Here is a 15,266-nt window from a genome sequence, read left to right as displayed (position 1 = left end):
TTTCCCACAATCCAATGCGCTTATCTAATGGATATAACAAGTGTGAGGTTTGACCTGGGCGCGACTTGCACTAATTACCGCCGGTGACTCTTTCAATGCCTTCCAATCAGTCTTAATTTGTAATCATTGATCTGCGCAACAGTCAAAGTCGCCATCTTTGTTTACATGAGACCCATATATCCCGCGCATGCGTGGCGCGACGACTACCGTCGTCCTTTAACTGCGCGAATAATTCCACGTTTTACAGCATTTTTTGAAGGAAATAATTGTATCAGAGTCTGGTTTGAAAATATACAAATAAGATTTAATTTAATAAGCGCCAATTTAGTCAAAATACACACAAAATACATACCCGGCGAAATACATGACAGAGTTGGTTAGATAAAATACGCATGCCCAGATCAGATGAACATTTGTACGCAGAGGTTCTGCATGGTTAGAAACATACACACAGGTCTGACCTAAAGAAAATATATACATCAAGGGGATTGTCACAAAACTAGGTTGTTGTAAGTGTGAAAGCAAAGCAGTGGGTCTATGGGTTCACAGTTCTACTTATTATTCTAGTAACCAGACGTGACCAATTCTGCGCAACATGTGACAACCGTTAAATTATACTAAAACGGAAAGCCAGACGCAGACCGGTTTATGTAGCAACAAAATAATTAGGAAATATAGAAAGACCAAAAAGTAAGCAGACTAGACTTTTAAAACCGCAAATGATTTAGTGTAGTCACTCATCATGCATCATAATTAGTGGCATGAGACAGGAAGATGTATTACTGAATTTAATTAGTTTTTCGTCCAATGAGCCGATTACAATATCACTTGACTCTTCGTAATTGTCAAATTCCAGTGTGAATGTATTTTTTCAAAACTCCTAATTTTCGACCACCGTGTAGAAAATAAAGATCTAGTTTATCTCCATGGTTATCCGACACACCTCTATACGCCTATTGTACGACATTTTCTCTTGACAAAACAGCATGATACCAAATTGTAGTTCCTGCTTAACATTTGTATAAGTTTTGTAAATGAGGAAGTTTTAGGACAAATTTACAATGCACATAAGATAAATCAAAACCTTTTAAAGCGCCTTAGACTAATAAAATGAAACTATTCCAACACAACCAGCTGCCAATAAGGTATTTAAAATATGCTATCTACCATTAGGACAGAATAATATAGCATGAATTTATAGCAAAGTGTTGTAAATGCATTCACGAGTTAGGTAAAAATTGAACCAAATTGCATTGTGTGTAACGCAATGACAATAAAGTGTTTACATACTTTTTACATTGGTTTAGGCAAAGAAAATTGGGTTGACACAATGAATCACCTTGCAAACTTAACAAACCAGCAATTCTAATAATTAATGCCTTTATTTATACGAGGGGTGTTCAATAAGTAATGCCCCTGGCCCACTTCCAGTTGTCAGATCTAGATGAAATTTTGCATGTGGAATGATTTACATCTCTATGGGTATGTTGCAAAAAACAGTTCTGAAATTTGTGGTTTCTGATTTACAGGTGAGCCAGGTGTGAAATGGAACCAGTTGAGTATCGCGCAGTGATCCGGTTTTTGTATTTGAAAGGACGCACACCAAAGGCGACTTTTGATGAAATGCAACAAACTTATAGTGATGATGCCCCATCATATGACCTTGTAAAACGCTGGCATCGTGAATTTAAACATGGCCGGAAGTCTGTGGAAATAGCTCCCAGACCTGGTCGTCCCATTTCTGCCATTGATGAGGCATCTGTCCGTCAAGTTGAGACAACCATTTTGGAAGATCGACGCATTACTGTTCGCCAAATAGCCCAAGAGGTCAAGATTAGTACAGGGTCTTCGGAGGATGAATTTGGAGATACCCAGAAGATGAGTCAAAGTTTTTCAAAAGACTGATTACACAGAATGAAACTTGGGTCCATTACTATGATCCAGATACCAAAGCCCTGTCAAAGCAATGGAAGTCCTTGGACTCACTACCTCCAATGAAGGCAAGGGTACAGCCCACCGTCTTCTGGAACCAGGACGGAGTAGTGATGACGGATTTCCTGGCAAAGGGTACCACAATTACATGAGTCTATTACGCTTCCTTTTTGATGAAATTAAGAGAAGCAAAATCAAGAGGAGGGCAAGATCAGCAAAGGTATCCTCTTCCTGCAGGACAACACTCCGGTCAACAACTCGCATGTCACCAGATCAGAAGCATGGGCTATGAAATCCTCCCCCATCCCCCTTACTCTCCTGACCTTGCATCCTCTGACTTTCACCTCTTCCCAGCCATGAAATTCTTTTTGAAAGGAAAGCGTTTCCCAGATGATGCAGCCTTGATTTCTGAATTTACGATGTGGTTGGAGGACCAACCTGGGGTGTTCTACCAAAACGGTGTCCAGAGCTGCATCAAACGATGGGAGAAATGCGTAACTCTTGGTGGTTCCTATGTAAAGAAAGACTAATAACTGTGTCAAGTTCATTAATCTCCTGCTATGGGAAATGAGTCAGGGGCATTACTTATTGAACGCCACTCGTATATAATATATATAATATATTGTTTTATATACTATTCCTGTCTCGCCACCGCCATTTTGTCGTCAAAAATTAGCACAATGCTGTATGGGAGTTGATCAATTAGAACAATTAGGACATACACAGCTCGACGCCCATGGCGAATAACGAATTCCTTTTATGCGTCGGTTGTTTCTATGGTTCGGATCACCTTGACAAATCAAGTCATTAAAAATAATGCACGGGTGGCACTTGTCTACAGGTACGAGCTGTCTCTATATGTGTGCCCTAGCTTGCAGAATAAAGCAAAGTCTTCAGCGGTGTTGAAACCAACTGTTGGAATTCTACCATTATAGCAGTCCCATGCTCTCTGAATAACTTTTTCATTTGAACCACTCTTACGCATAGAGCATGACCCTCTACGTTTCGCCAACAGTTCCCATTGTGGCACGCCATACCTATAATTTCCAAAAAGAGAATGATTTTCAGGTATTACTAGACAAGTAATAAATATAACACATATTTTTAATACTCATGTTTATGTATATCCGGGAGGGGTCTTGCAAAAAATACTGACAGGGGTGTGTAGCTGGTTGTTTGAAACCCCTACCCCTTATCAGACAGAAATAAACTCAAATTGTTTGCCTACCCCTTTACAGACAAACTGGATATTTGACACCCCTTTCCAGACAGTAAGCATAAATGGTACCGTGACCAAGGGAAAAGCAGGTGGATTCCCGGGGATGAGCTTTGACGATCGAAATGAAGTTACAGAATGAAAAAATCAGCTTCATTCTCCTGATTGTTGGATCACTCAAGCTCTAGAGACAGTCTTTGGAAAATACAAACAGAAATAATGAAAAAGGATACCCCTTTTCAGACAACCTAGACATACTACAGCCGGTATCATAATTGCATACAATTTTTCTCACTCGCAATGCCGTTATCGGATTAAAATTATTATGATTAAAATTAAATTGTTACAATTGTTTTTACTAGTACTATCAAAAGAGGCTCGGCTGTTTAAGTATATATGAACATTCACTCCTGTGAATTTAAATGATTTTGTCAGGCCAAATCCTCAACAACTAAACTACCATCTGCAGTAGTTTTCTCCTCATATGTAAAGCTGATGCAACGAGTGATTAGTGGAAGTAAATGGACGGATGATGGAAAGGCCAGCGGTAACAGACATTTCCTGGATAGTCTAAGCTCTCGGGCTCGCACAGATGCCATATGCTACCACAAACGCTGGATGAGTTATTCATTAAAACACACGCATCTCCAACTTTTAGCTTGACTGGGCCATCAGTGATAACCCGACACACATTGCAGTCATCACGGTCAAACCTGGGCTGAGTGCAATGTAGTACAACTGTTATATTCACTGAGAAGACTATGCCAAAGATGCAGAAATGGCGGCTTTGAGAAACACTTTGAGAAAGTTCCTTTCTTTGACTCTGCCAATTACGACTTTCAGTATTTAGGGTTTCGAGCCCTATGGGGCGAAACCCTATTGTAATTGCTTTGATTATTATTATTATTCCGCCGTTTTTTTAAGCACTGCAACTTGAAAAATAATGCTGCGATTTATTTGCTATTTTGCATGCTGATAAAGGGCCATGAGTTGTGGTGCATACCCCAAAACCAGCTATGTAGGTCACATGACCTGGCCGCCATCTTAGGTAGAACACAAACCGGGAGTGCTCAATTGCACCACTTTCTGAGGGTCTAGGAACTTCCGTTTTTTTGTGTGGCATCATTGGCTTATGTCTAGTAAATATAAGCAATAAAATCTTTAGCGGTCATGTGATTTTGGCCGCCATATTGGATTTTCTGAAAATTGACAAAAAAACTTTTAAAATCTTCTTCTTAAAAATGGCTCATTCATGTGATCAGAAATTTGCTTTGAAACACCTATGGTCATAGCTCTACAAGGTTACTGAAGCCGATTTTTGAAAAAAATGGCTTCCTTTGGCAGCCATCTTGGATTTTTTTGAAAGTGAAAGTACGCTATAACTCATGAACAATTAACCCGATTGAAACCAAAGTTGACATAAAACATTTGTTCAATAAGATGATTATGTGTTCATGAAAATATTTCCCATAATTCAAGTGGTTTTGGCGGCCATGTTGAATTTATCACAAAAATGCAAAAAACCTCAAAAAATTATCTTCTTAAAAACTGCTTGCTTGTTTGAAAAGTAATTCAGTATATAGTATCTCTGTTGATAGCTCTACAAAGTTACTGAAGCAGATTTTTGAAAAATGACTTTCTTTGGCAGCCATCTTGGATTTAGTAAAAAGTGAAATTATGCTATAACTCGTGAACAATTTGCCAGATTGAAACCAAAGTTGGCATATAGCATCCCTTGAATAAGATGGTTATGTGTTCATGGAAATATTTCCTATGATTCAAGTGGTTTTGGCGGCCATAGTGAATTTATCACAAAAATGCAAAAAAAACTCAAAAAATTATCTTCTTAAAAACTGCTTGCTTGTTTGAAAAGCAATTAAGCATATAGTATCTCTGTTGATAGCTCTACAAAGTTACTGAAACAGGTTTTTGAAAAATGGCTTCCTTTGGCAGCCATCTTGGATTTAGTAAAAAGTGAAATTACGCTATAACTTATGAACAATTTGCCAGATTTAAACAAAACTTGGCATAAAACATCCGCTCAATAGGATGATTATGTGATCATGAAAATATTTCCCATGATTCAAGTGGTTTTGGCGGCCATGTTGAATTTATCACAAAAATGCAAAAAAAAAACAACAAAAAATGTTCTTCTTAAAAACTGCCCGCTTTTTTAACTTGCAATTTAGAATATGACCCATATGTTGACAGCTCTACAAAGTTACTGAAACCGATTATTGAAAAATGGCTTCCATTGGCAGCAATCTAGGATTTAGTAAAAGAGAAAAAGTTCTATAACTCATGAACTATTTGCCTGACTGATACAAAATTCGGTATGTGGTATTCTTTCATTACGTTTATCATATTCCTGTGAAATCAAATCCATATATTGTGTAGTTTGTCTGCCATCTTGCATTCTAGACATAAAAAGTTTGTCAAATAATCACATCGAGCAAGTGCAATTTGCCATGAGCCATACAGGCTCGAAACCCGTCATCGCTGCTATAATGGTGACGTAACGGTGGATGGAGCAACCTCATCGATTCACAGAGGTTTTCTGAAAACTGTAAGGTATTCATTGTATGGAATATCTTGCACTGCCTATCATATAACCTTTAGTTTATGTTAATCGCCTTCCCAAGTAAGTCGATTCAACGCCCACATGCGGCTTGCATTGATATGTTTCTATGATTATAGTATACACTATAGTACTCGGTTTAGTTTACACCTATAACTAGGGATCTTCATAAGCAGTCTCACGAGTAGATGTATACATAAAATGAAGTTATTTGTATAGCGACCAGGTACTATAGAGATTCCCTGTGATCTACGGCAAAAAGTTCACATCCTCTTCGCTTGATTGCACCTCTGCTAAAATACACTCACAAAATTAGTGTCTCGAGACTGAACCCTGGGAAAAAAGTATAAATAAAAAGGGGATTTTTTCAGGGTCACACAACCAGGTGTTTGTTGTACACACACGTGTGCTCTCTTCCTCATTTACTATCTTATAGGTGACCCGGTCATCCAATAGACTGAATACCACTGGACCTAAGGTTATAGGGCTGGGAGCTGTTATGTCACTGACACAGTACAATATGTAGTACTTGGAATAGAATTATTTAGTCAGAACAGCTTCTTGTCACTGCTTTTATAATCTTTTTTACATACACATGCAATTCCCAACTGGGGGTGGGGTGGATTTAGCCATCATAATAAACTGTAGAATGGCCATCAAACAAGCTTCGTTTACATACTTGCCCAGTCAGACTAGAGTGTACACCCGTGTTCAGTTGCGCAAAATTACGATCAACCAATAGTTCACCATAGTTTCGTCTGTTTAATTAAAGTTTACTTTGCTTTCGTACAAGTCGGACACTATTATAAAATCAGCGTTGCTGTTATTTCAGAGTTCAGAATTTACAAATGACAACATTATTATTACGCATTTTTTATGTGAAATAATTTATCCAAATATTTCGACACAATGGATAAAATATTGATTTACGTGATTTGTGGACTATTATATCGATATTTGTTATTCACCATTAAGAAAGAAAAAAATAATTGACTATAATTCACCTGTATTTCCTGACAGTGGCTAAGTTTGAGATGAAACCTAGCCGGAATTCAGTCAGGGAAGATATGTATACTCTGCCCTTAGCTTCTTTGTATGAGTGGTCGGGAATGAAGTGAATAACTGCTGACTCATTTGCGTGCGATCCTATGTATATTCCTAAATACAGAACAAACTGAATAAATTTATTTATATAGATATTTATTTACAAAAAGAAATTTACCCAAATTACCATTTGCATGAACGCATGATCAAACGTGTCTTTTTACGTATGATCCATCATATGAATCTATGATTGCTACGACGCTCGGTGATTATTTCCCGCAACATATGTATGTTTACAACATATAACTGTTATTGGCGATCCGCTCCGCTAGGATTGCCCTTATAATCACTTTTGTCGTTTTGTGTGTGTGTGTGTCTGTGTGTGTGATTTCCAGTGTTTTCACGTATGATTTCTTCTGTGATTTTTTTGGCTTGGCCGATTTCTTTCAAACTTGGCAGGTAGGTCACACTTTCACCCTAGTTTTTAGGAAAAATCTGAAAACAAATTTTTGGCCCATCGTTGCCATAGCAACAGCCAACAATTTTTGGATAGGTCCGTCAAATTCGGGATAAAACACTTCAGACATAGCTCATTCTACTCAGCTTGAGTGTGGGCACAAAGTTACTATTTGAATTTTTCCATTACCGAGAAATTTGACCCCAAAGTTGGGTAACTTTTCACCAGCAACAGCTTTTTACTCCTCTGTGATTTTTTTCGGCTCAGCTGGTTTTGTTCATACTTCACAGGTAGGTTGTGTCGTCACTAATTGGAACAAATCCTGGCCCACCACTGCTATTGCAACATCCAAAAACTGATTTTTGAATACTTTCGCCCCAAATGTATTACCTCCTACCAGTTTTGTACACAGTCAGCTGGCATCGGTGTCGCTGGGTGTATATGATAAAGGGAAGTTGTGCAACCAAATTTGTGGAGTTCACAGTTTTTCGCCAATAAAAAAATAACTATGACAAAAACTCACGGTTATTCAGCATTTTTGTAATAAAAACATTATTCTCTATCAATAATCCACCCAAAACAGGAACATTTCTACTAATTCTTGTCCTGCAATTAGGCTGCGAAAGTTGAACATTCTGGAGGGGGTGAAACGAAAGAGCCAAACTTAACGCGTAAAAATAGAACGCGTATTTTGACCTCTTATGTGGCCAATCAATGGCTCGACACGATACGTTTGCGGTCGTTGCCAAAGAGCTCCGCGTCCATCGCATGGCGATGCTCTTCTGTTTCACCCCCTCCGGAATGTTCTACTTTCGCAGCCTAATTGCGGGGTTTTCGAAAAACGTCGAAAAAACACAAGAATTAGTAGAAATGTTTCTATTTTGGGCGGATTATTTATAGAGAATAATGTCTTTATTACAAAAATGCTGAAGAACCGTGAGTTTTTGCCTTAGTTATTTTTTTATCGGCGAAAAACTGCGAACTCGGCAAATTTGGTTGCACAACTTCCCTCTATCATATACACCCAGCGACACCGATGCCAGCTGACTGTGGTTTTGTAATAGCAGTGTTCAAATGACCATGCTTTTTATTTTGGCTACGTTGCGCACTGGCAGGAGATCGCCGGCGCCGACATTGTTACACTGTATCAACGTAATTCCAATGCAACTTTGAATGAACTGTAAATGGTGCCTTCATTCTAGAAAATAATATCGCAAAACGGATGGAAATAATAAATGATGTGACAGAAGAATACGTCCTAGTAATAAACTAAGTGACTGAATGTTTTTTGCAAACTTCGTATATGGGCCCATTTAGTTATAAATCGACGTTAGCTTCACATTTATGTCACACTATGGAAACAAGCAAAAACATGTTGCTTGTTTCTGAGCAGAGCCGATCGCCAACCAGCCTACCGGCTTGTATGTACATCACACACTACATCTATATATAAAAACTCACCGTGGCATGTCGAGAATAGCACACCGCGATATACGTATATATGGTCACCTGGTTCTAAATCGTCCGGATTTACAAAATGTGACAACCAAGAAGACATCTCCAGCCTAAAAGTGTAAAATGAAATACTTATCTATATCAATAGCTAGTATTAAATTACATTGGGAGCCATACACCCGCGGGGTTAATTATTCTGAACGTCTTTACTGCATTTATTGATTTACGAATACAGATTTAAAGTGGGGGGATGTCGTCACCTGCGCATACGTCAGATGGTCATAGCGTGTCATTGCTTACAGACAAGCGTCTACCTATGAGCCTTTGCGTTTTTAGTGCGTGTTGTTATCGTCGCTTGGGACACAATTCCCGCGCGTGCGCAGGTGACGACCCTTTCGCTTTAAATAATTGAAACTTGAGAGTCGATCAATGTTTTAAATATTCTTGATAATTACAAGATAGAATAGCGATGTGATAAACATTCTCATTGGTGTGAATAGTGTACGTGACTTATTGTGTAGTTATTTTCAGCACATTGTTTACTTGTCCGCTGAAATATTTCAATAGTCTTATCATTATAGTTATCGATTACAGGTCACCATTTTGAACTTTGGATACCCATGGTGTACTGACAATAGGTTCACGAAAACTGCCACATACCGGGTGACAGAAATCTCGTATTGTACGTCCGTATTGTTGGGAAGTACAACATAGACATTACCAATGTAGTTATCGAGATGGTAGACACATACCTGCTTTTCTGGAAATGAATTCGCACCTCGATGAACTGTACACTGTGCTACAAAATGGTGCCCCTTGGTGAAATATTAGAAAATCTACATATGACTCATCGCTTCGTGGAAATCGTTGTAACGAAACATGCATAACTCGCTATAAGCGGCGTTCTTTACTGTACATGTTAATCACAATGATACGATACAGAATACAAACAATACGTCATAACAGTTCTACTGCCACCTACCATGTAATAAGTAGAGTGACTCAGAATGGTACCTTTGATACCTGGACAAATTGAAGTCTTGACAATACTTAGTTACATAGCAACACGAGGCACGTAAAGTGACTGTAGATTTAGAAGTTAAATCTGCTGGTCATACCCAGGTTTTGGGCTATAGTGCTATTCCCCATAACATTTTCTAATGTAAAATTTTTGAAATACAATCCATTATGGCGCAAATCGATGAAACTATTTTGTATAACTGTATCTCTGGTAAAAAAAAATGTTGTTTAAATTATAAAGACAGAATTTAAACTGCAAGTGGCATTTGCGAGGTCCAAGCAAGCGAAGCGGTTTATTGTATGACCTGATAGGGTCTGTGTGAATGGTATGTATTTGTGGTCTAGTGACTGGTAGTTATTTGCTGTGCAGTGTCATGTATAAGCCATCATTGTATGCAGTCATCATAGAAGTTATTACATTTAAACTAGTAGCTTCGCGGTAAGTGGCTTTCGCATTGAGTGGGTCTCGCGGGGAGTAGGGCTTTGTCGCAGTAACTGGTCCTTTCATCGTTGTTGAGGATTAAAGTTTTATGTTTCTTTAACAACTTGCGCTATTCTGGGAATATCATCGTTAGAAGCTATTGGTTTGCCCTTATGATTTCTGCAGTTGCTCTGGCAGGAGTTCCAAAATAAGACCCATGCTCTGATAATGCCCATAGTTTCAAAAACCAAGAAACTGTATCATTATGATCTTATTGATGTTGCAAACTATAGTTGAATATTGTTTTGTAATGTAGCTCAAAGGGGAATTTCGAGGATTACTCGCTTCTGCAGTGTAGGAATACCATAAGACCTTATAACGGAACACTGAAGTCATTCACACACCCATGTAGTCAGACACAGTCAGTTTCTGGAGTTTAGCTTCGATGTTCTTTAATATCAAGACACGTGAGACACCCCTTGCTAGGTTATCGTAACAGTCCGTTAAGACCTGCACCTGGTAACGTCCCCCCAACGTCCAACGTCCCCCAATTCCATTTCCCCCCTCCCCATTTAAGCGTTGGCGAGAAGTCAGTTCACACCTGCTGGCACATGAATTCACACTACGTGGACAAATTGTAATGCAGGAACAAAGAAATTTGAGTCGGCGTGGGTTCCCACGCCTGCTTCCGTTTTCGCAGTGTGGTGTTAAAATGCCAGCATAATGCAAACATGACATCGGTATTTTTTCCTGTGGTTCGACCCGGAACCACTAAGCAGCGGATGTCTCACAAAGGGGGTTAAAATATACATCAAGCGAATTAAGACGTAATATTAAAGTAAAACGGTAATATGAACTGAAAAAATTAAAAACGTCATATAGTCGGCATCAGTAGCGGTTGAGTTCGGCGTCGTAGTGTTGTCAAGATCGCTTCGTCTGCAGGAGATGTTGTCGTCGCGGTCGCTTCGTCCTCCGAAGTAGTTGAAAAAATACCAACTGTGAGAGTATTAGATTAAATAAAGGAAATATTAAAATAACTGAAATAATTGTAAAAGTATTCGATAAAATAAAGGAAATATTAAAATAATTAAACACCCTCCACCATTTTCAAAAGACTCCACCTTACAAAAATTGAAATACAAAATAGGAAATTTGGATGCAAACATGACATCACCATGTAATGTAGCTCAAAGGGGAATTTCGGGGATTACTCGCTTCTGCAGTGTAGGGATACCATAAGACCTTATAACAGAACACTGAAGTCATTCACACACCCATGTAGTCAGACACGGTCAGTTTCTAGAGTTGAGCTTCGATGTTCTTTAATATCAAGACACGTGAGACACCCCTTGCTAGGTTATCTTAACAATCCGTCAAGACCTGCCCCTGGTATGACGTCCCAACTCCCCCCCCCCAATTCCATTTCCCCCCTCCCCATTTAAGCGTTGGCAAGAAGTCAGTTCACACCTGCTGGCACATGAATTCACACCACGTGGACAAATTGTAATGCAGGAACAAAGAAATTTGAGTTGGCGTGGGTTCCCACGCCTTCTTCCGTTTTCGCAGTGTGGTTTTAAAATGCCAGCATGATGCAAACATGACAGTTTATTAAAATTAATAATCCCCATAACCGTTTTCCAATATAGATAAATTATAGTACGTAACAAATATATAACTCAGTCTCAACAATGAAATAAAAACAATGTATATATATATATATATATTTACATTATTACTAATGCATTGCAATACAACTACATGTAATTAAATTAAGGGCGTATTTCACGGTCAGTGTTATAAACGAAAATATTTGTTTATAATTTTATAAATTGGCTTGGCAATTTCCACCCCAATTAGATATAATGTGTACATATTTTAATAAATAAAATTAAAGATACACTAACAAAAAAGCAATATTAATTATTGGCAATCCGCTCTGCACCCATTTTGTCGTTTTGTGTGTGTCTGTGTGTGTGATTTCCAATGTTTTCACGTATTATTTCTTCTGTGATTTTTTGGGCTTGGCCGATTTTGCTCAAACTCGGCAGGTAGGTCACACCTTCACCCTAGTTATTAGCAAAAATCTGAAAAAAAAAAATTGACCTACCATTGCCATAGCAACAGCCAAAAACTGATTTTTGAATACTTTCGCCCCAAATGTATCACCTCCTACCAGAGTTCAGATGATCATGCTTTTTATTTTGGCTCAGATGATCATGCTTTTTATCTTGGCTACGTTGCGCACTTGTAAGAGATCACTGACGCCGATGTTGTTGCACTGTATCAACGTAATCATAACGCAACTTTGAACTTTGAATGAACTGTAAATGCTGCCTTCATTCTAAAAAAATACTATCGCAAAACAGTTGGAAATAATAAATGTAACAGCAGAATACGTCCTAGTAATAAACTAAGTGACTTCAAAAGACTGAATGGTTTTTGCGAACTTCGTATACAGGGCCCATTTAGTTATAAACTGACGTTAGCTTCACGTTCATGTCCTACCATGGAAACAGCCAAAAACATGGTGCTTGTTTTTTGAGCGAAACGGATCGTCAACCAGCCTACCGGCTTGTATTGACTATGTCCCGGACTGTTTACTAGTACTTACTTACTTGTCAGCGTCTGACTGTTATATACAGCCCAGAACACGTCAGAATAGTAAAAAAAGTCAGGAAATGTCAGTTGCCCGTGCCTTGCCCGTGCCTTGAGAGCCGTTGAACCAAAACAATCTGTCACCCTTCGCCGCCCACAGCATCGATGTGATTTCATATTGCATAGAAAAGAACACTAAATGCAGCTATCCTGGTCAGCAATCGAATCATCAATCTTCATGATTTATGCAACTGGTATTTCCATCAAAATCCTTTTTTGGAACAGAACATGCTATATATTCACCAAAAACAACGTTGCCATGTTTCTAGGTTACAACGAATTGGAAACAAAAGAAATCATTTGATCCAAACCACGGGCGCTCAGAACGTTTCTTGGATAATAAAAAATGACTGACTTGCAGCCATGCCTGTGCTCGCTGTAACTTGAACTCTTTCGGTCTTCCTCAAATTCCTGATTATTTCAATCAAAGTTTTAGTCTTGCCATTATTATAGTTTATCCATTGTTATTTTTGACATTGTGCTCGGCACTCAAAGCTCTACTCCACTGATGAAAAGTTATTTTGAAAATTGTTGAATGCTAATAGCAAACTGTTTAGTTCACAAATGACTAACTTCAAAATGGTACAAAATTCAAAATATGACATTTGGAAAAAAAATAGAATAAATATGTGTTGCAGGTGTCAATCAGGCGTCAAAACACAAAAGCAGCTCAGTCAAAAACGGATTTCTTCAATAATCCTGGACTTTCCCAAAAAACGTTACAGTGCTGTTACAGGATGTTAGTTCACTGGAGTCTGCCTAGCATCTGATCACTTGCTCAATTAAAACAGATGGTATCAATTACAACTTCCTGTCATTGCATATAATGACTTTGAATGTGTAGACTTAAGCTTAATAAGTACTAGCAAGGTCATATCTGTACTTTAGACTTAAATAACTAATTGTATGTGGTGTCCAATATGGGACCTAGGGAAATAACATTGTTATGCAAATTAGCTTTAGTTGAAAATTTGAGTTTTCTCAGCGATGTATACGTGAATTTGAATCAAAATGTTAATGGCAAGACTCAGAACACGACTGTGACAGCCACTGAAACGCAATTAAAGGAAAATGAACAGGTCAAGCAAAAAAGACTTTTTCAAGTCGTGGTGTAAAATCCCATACCTTTTTGACTCTTGAGGAGAATGGAAATCAGTTGATTTGGGGGTGTCACAATAAGCAAGGGAGTAAATGGTTTTAATGCTACGAAAAAATGCAGACATTGAACGTACTTTTTGGACTTTAGTACAACGTCATTTTTGTTACCTAAGGTTTTTAGGTTCATGTGCAGCAAGTTACATAGCACATACCAAAGCGGCCGTCCCTCAGCAAATAATGAAGCAAAGGGATTTTCAATGTCGAAATCGCGAAACTCGTCCTTTTTTCGCAAACTGGGAAGTTCGAATTACTAAACGAAGTACAGGACTACGAAGCATAGATATCTAAGAACCAACACATACAAACAAATTATCTCAAAAGTGAATATTCGTGGTGTATTTTACCTCTAACCGGACCGGAAGTGAGATTTTGTTAATAATCTAATTATCCAAACATATTTTAGTATAAGGTAGTAACGAACACCACACATTTTAGTAATTTCTGTCGAAATGCAAAATAATGATGAAATCGCGTCACTGATCAAACTAATTTCATTTTTTCATTGTTGGCCAGGTATATCATGTACAACATTTCAATTTGATCAGTTGTAGCACCCATAAGAAACAAATACCCAAAATCTTGCAATTTCTTGGCGACCAAAACCATGTGACTGATCAAAATTATATTGCATAAGAAACCACGGCAATGTATACACAAAATCATTGATGAGAAACAAATGCCTCCAACTGCGGAAATTTAGGGGGTCAAGATGGCGATCAAACCACATTACTGATCAAAAATATATTATTTTTCTCATAAAAAAAAGCTATGACCATGCATGCTACATGCAAAATATCAGGTTGATCGATTAAAGCCGTCATGAGATACAAATACACACAATTTTATCCATATTTTCTAAAAAATTAATAATGACAGCCAAACCACGTGACTGATCTTAATCTCTTTTCAGCTGACTGAAATATAGAGATTCAAAGTGGAAAATTTGAAAATAATTGCGTAACTGTGGTAGCAGTTAAAATCCCTACTTAGAAGGAATTAAAAATCGCGGCCAAACCATGTGACCAACTATAATACACTTTTCAAACTTAAATGTGCTTCACAAATGTGCATGGTGGTTCTGCTTTTTGTGCGTTTTTTTGCTGTTTTTGGAAAGGCATTTGAGCACCACAGTTAATATTGCTGGTACACAAACAGCAATATTACTGAATTTATAAAAAATATTTATCATTGCCTCTGCTTGTATTGAGAACATGTTGTTCTTGGGGTACCGCGTTAAAAGTAATTGCCTGCGTGGGCCTGGTGTTATAATTCAACAACTTACACTTACAATACAAAGACTTGTGACTCACAAAATTTACAATTTACAAGG

The 15,266-nt window shown here is 38.1% G+C and overlaps 1 protein-coding gene across 1 annotated transcript; it reads right to left on the bottom strand.

Annotated features, from left to right (window-relative positions):
• Positions 1-282: 282 nt before the first annotated feature.
• LOC144344826 (uncharacterized) lies at positions 283-9,504 on the bottom strand. Its single transcript, XM_085498005.1, has 4 exons — positions 9,435-9,504; positions 8,689-8,792; positions 6,731-6,884; positions 283-2,969 (listed from the first exon to the last, which is right to left on the bottom strand). Exons 2-4 carry the CDS (start codon positions 8,783-8,785, stop codon positions 2,768-2,770), a joined length of 453 nt encoding a protein of 150 aa, XP_085354131.1. The 5' UTR covers positions 8,786-8,792; positions 9,435-9,504; the 3' UTR covers positions 283-2,767.
• Between the last annotated feature and the right edge of the window lie 5,762 nt (positions 9,505-15,266).

The sequence above is a fragment of the Saccoglossus kowalevskii genome, chromosome 4 (genome assembly GCF_978046115.1).
Source record: "Saccoglossus kowalevskii chromosome 4, keSacKowa6.1, whole genome shotgun sequence".
Taxonomy (NCBI): Eukaryota; Metazoa; Hemichordata; class Enteropneusta; family Harrimaniidae; genus Saccoglossus; species Saccoglossus kowalevskii.
This window is presented reverse-complemented; position numbering and strand designations above follow the sequence as displayed.

Excerpts from the sequence above, each read along its gene's own strand:
- LOC144344826 (XM_085498005.1), bottom strand. The coding sequence starts at position 8,785 with ATGTCTTCTTGGTTGTCACATTTTGTAAATCCGGACGATTTAGAACCA. Across the intron at positions 6,885-8,688 it reads GCTATTCTCGACATGCCACG|GAATATACATAGGATCGCAC; the intron begins GTGAGTTTTTAT and ends TTCTGTATTTAG. Across the intron at positions 2,970-6,730 it reads GCCACTGTCAGGAAATACAG|GTATGGCGTGCCACAATGGG; the intron begins GTGAATTATAGT and ends TGGAAATTATAG.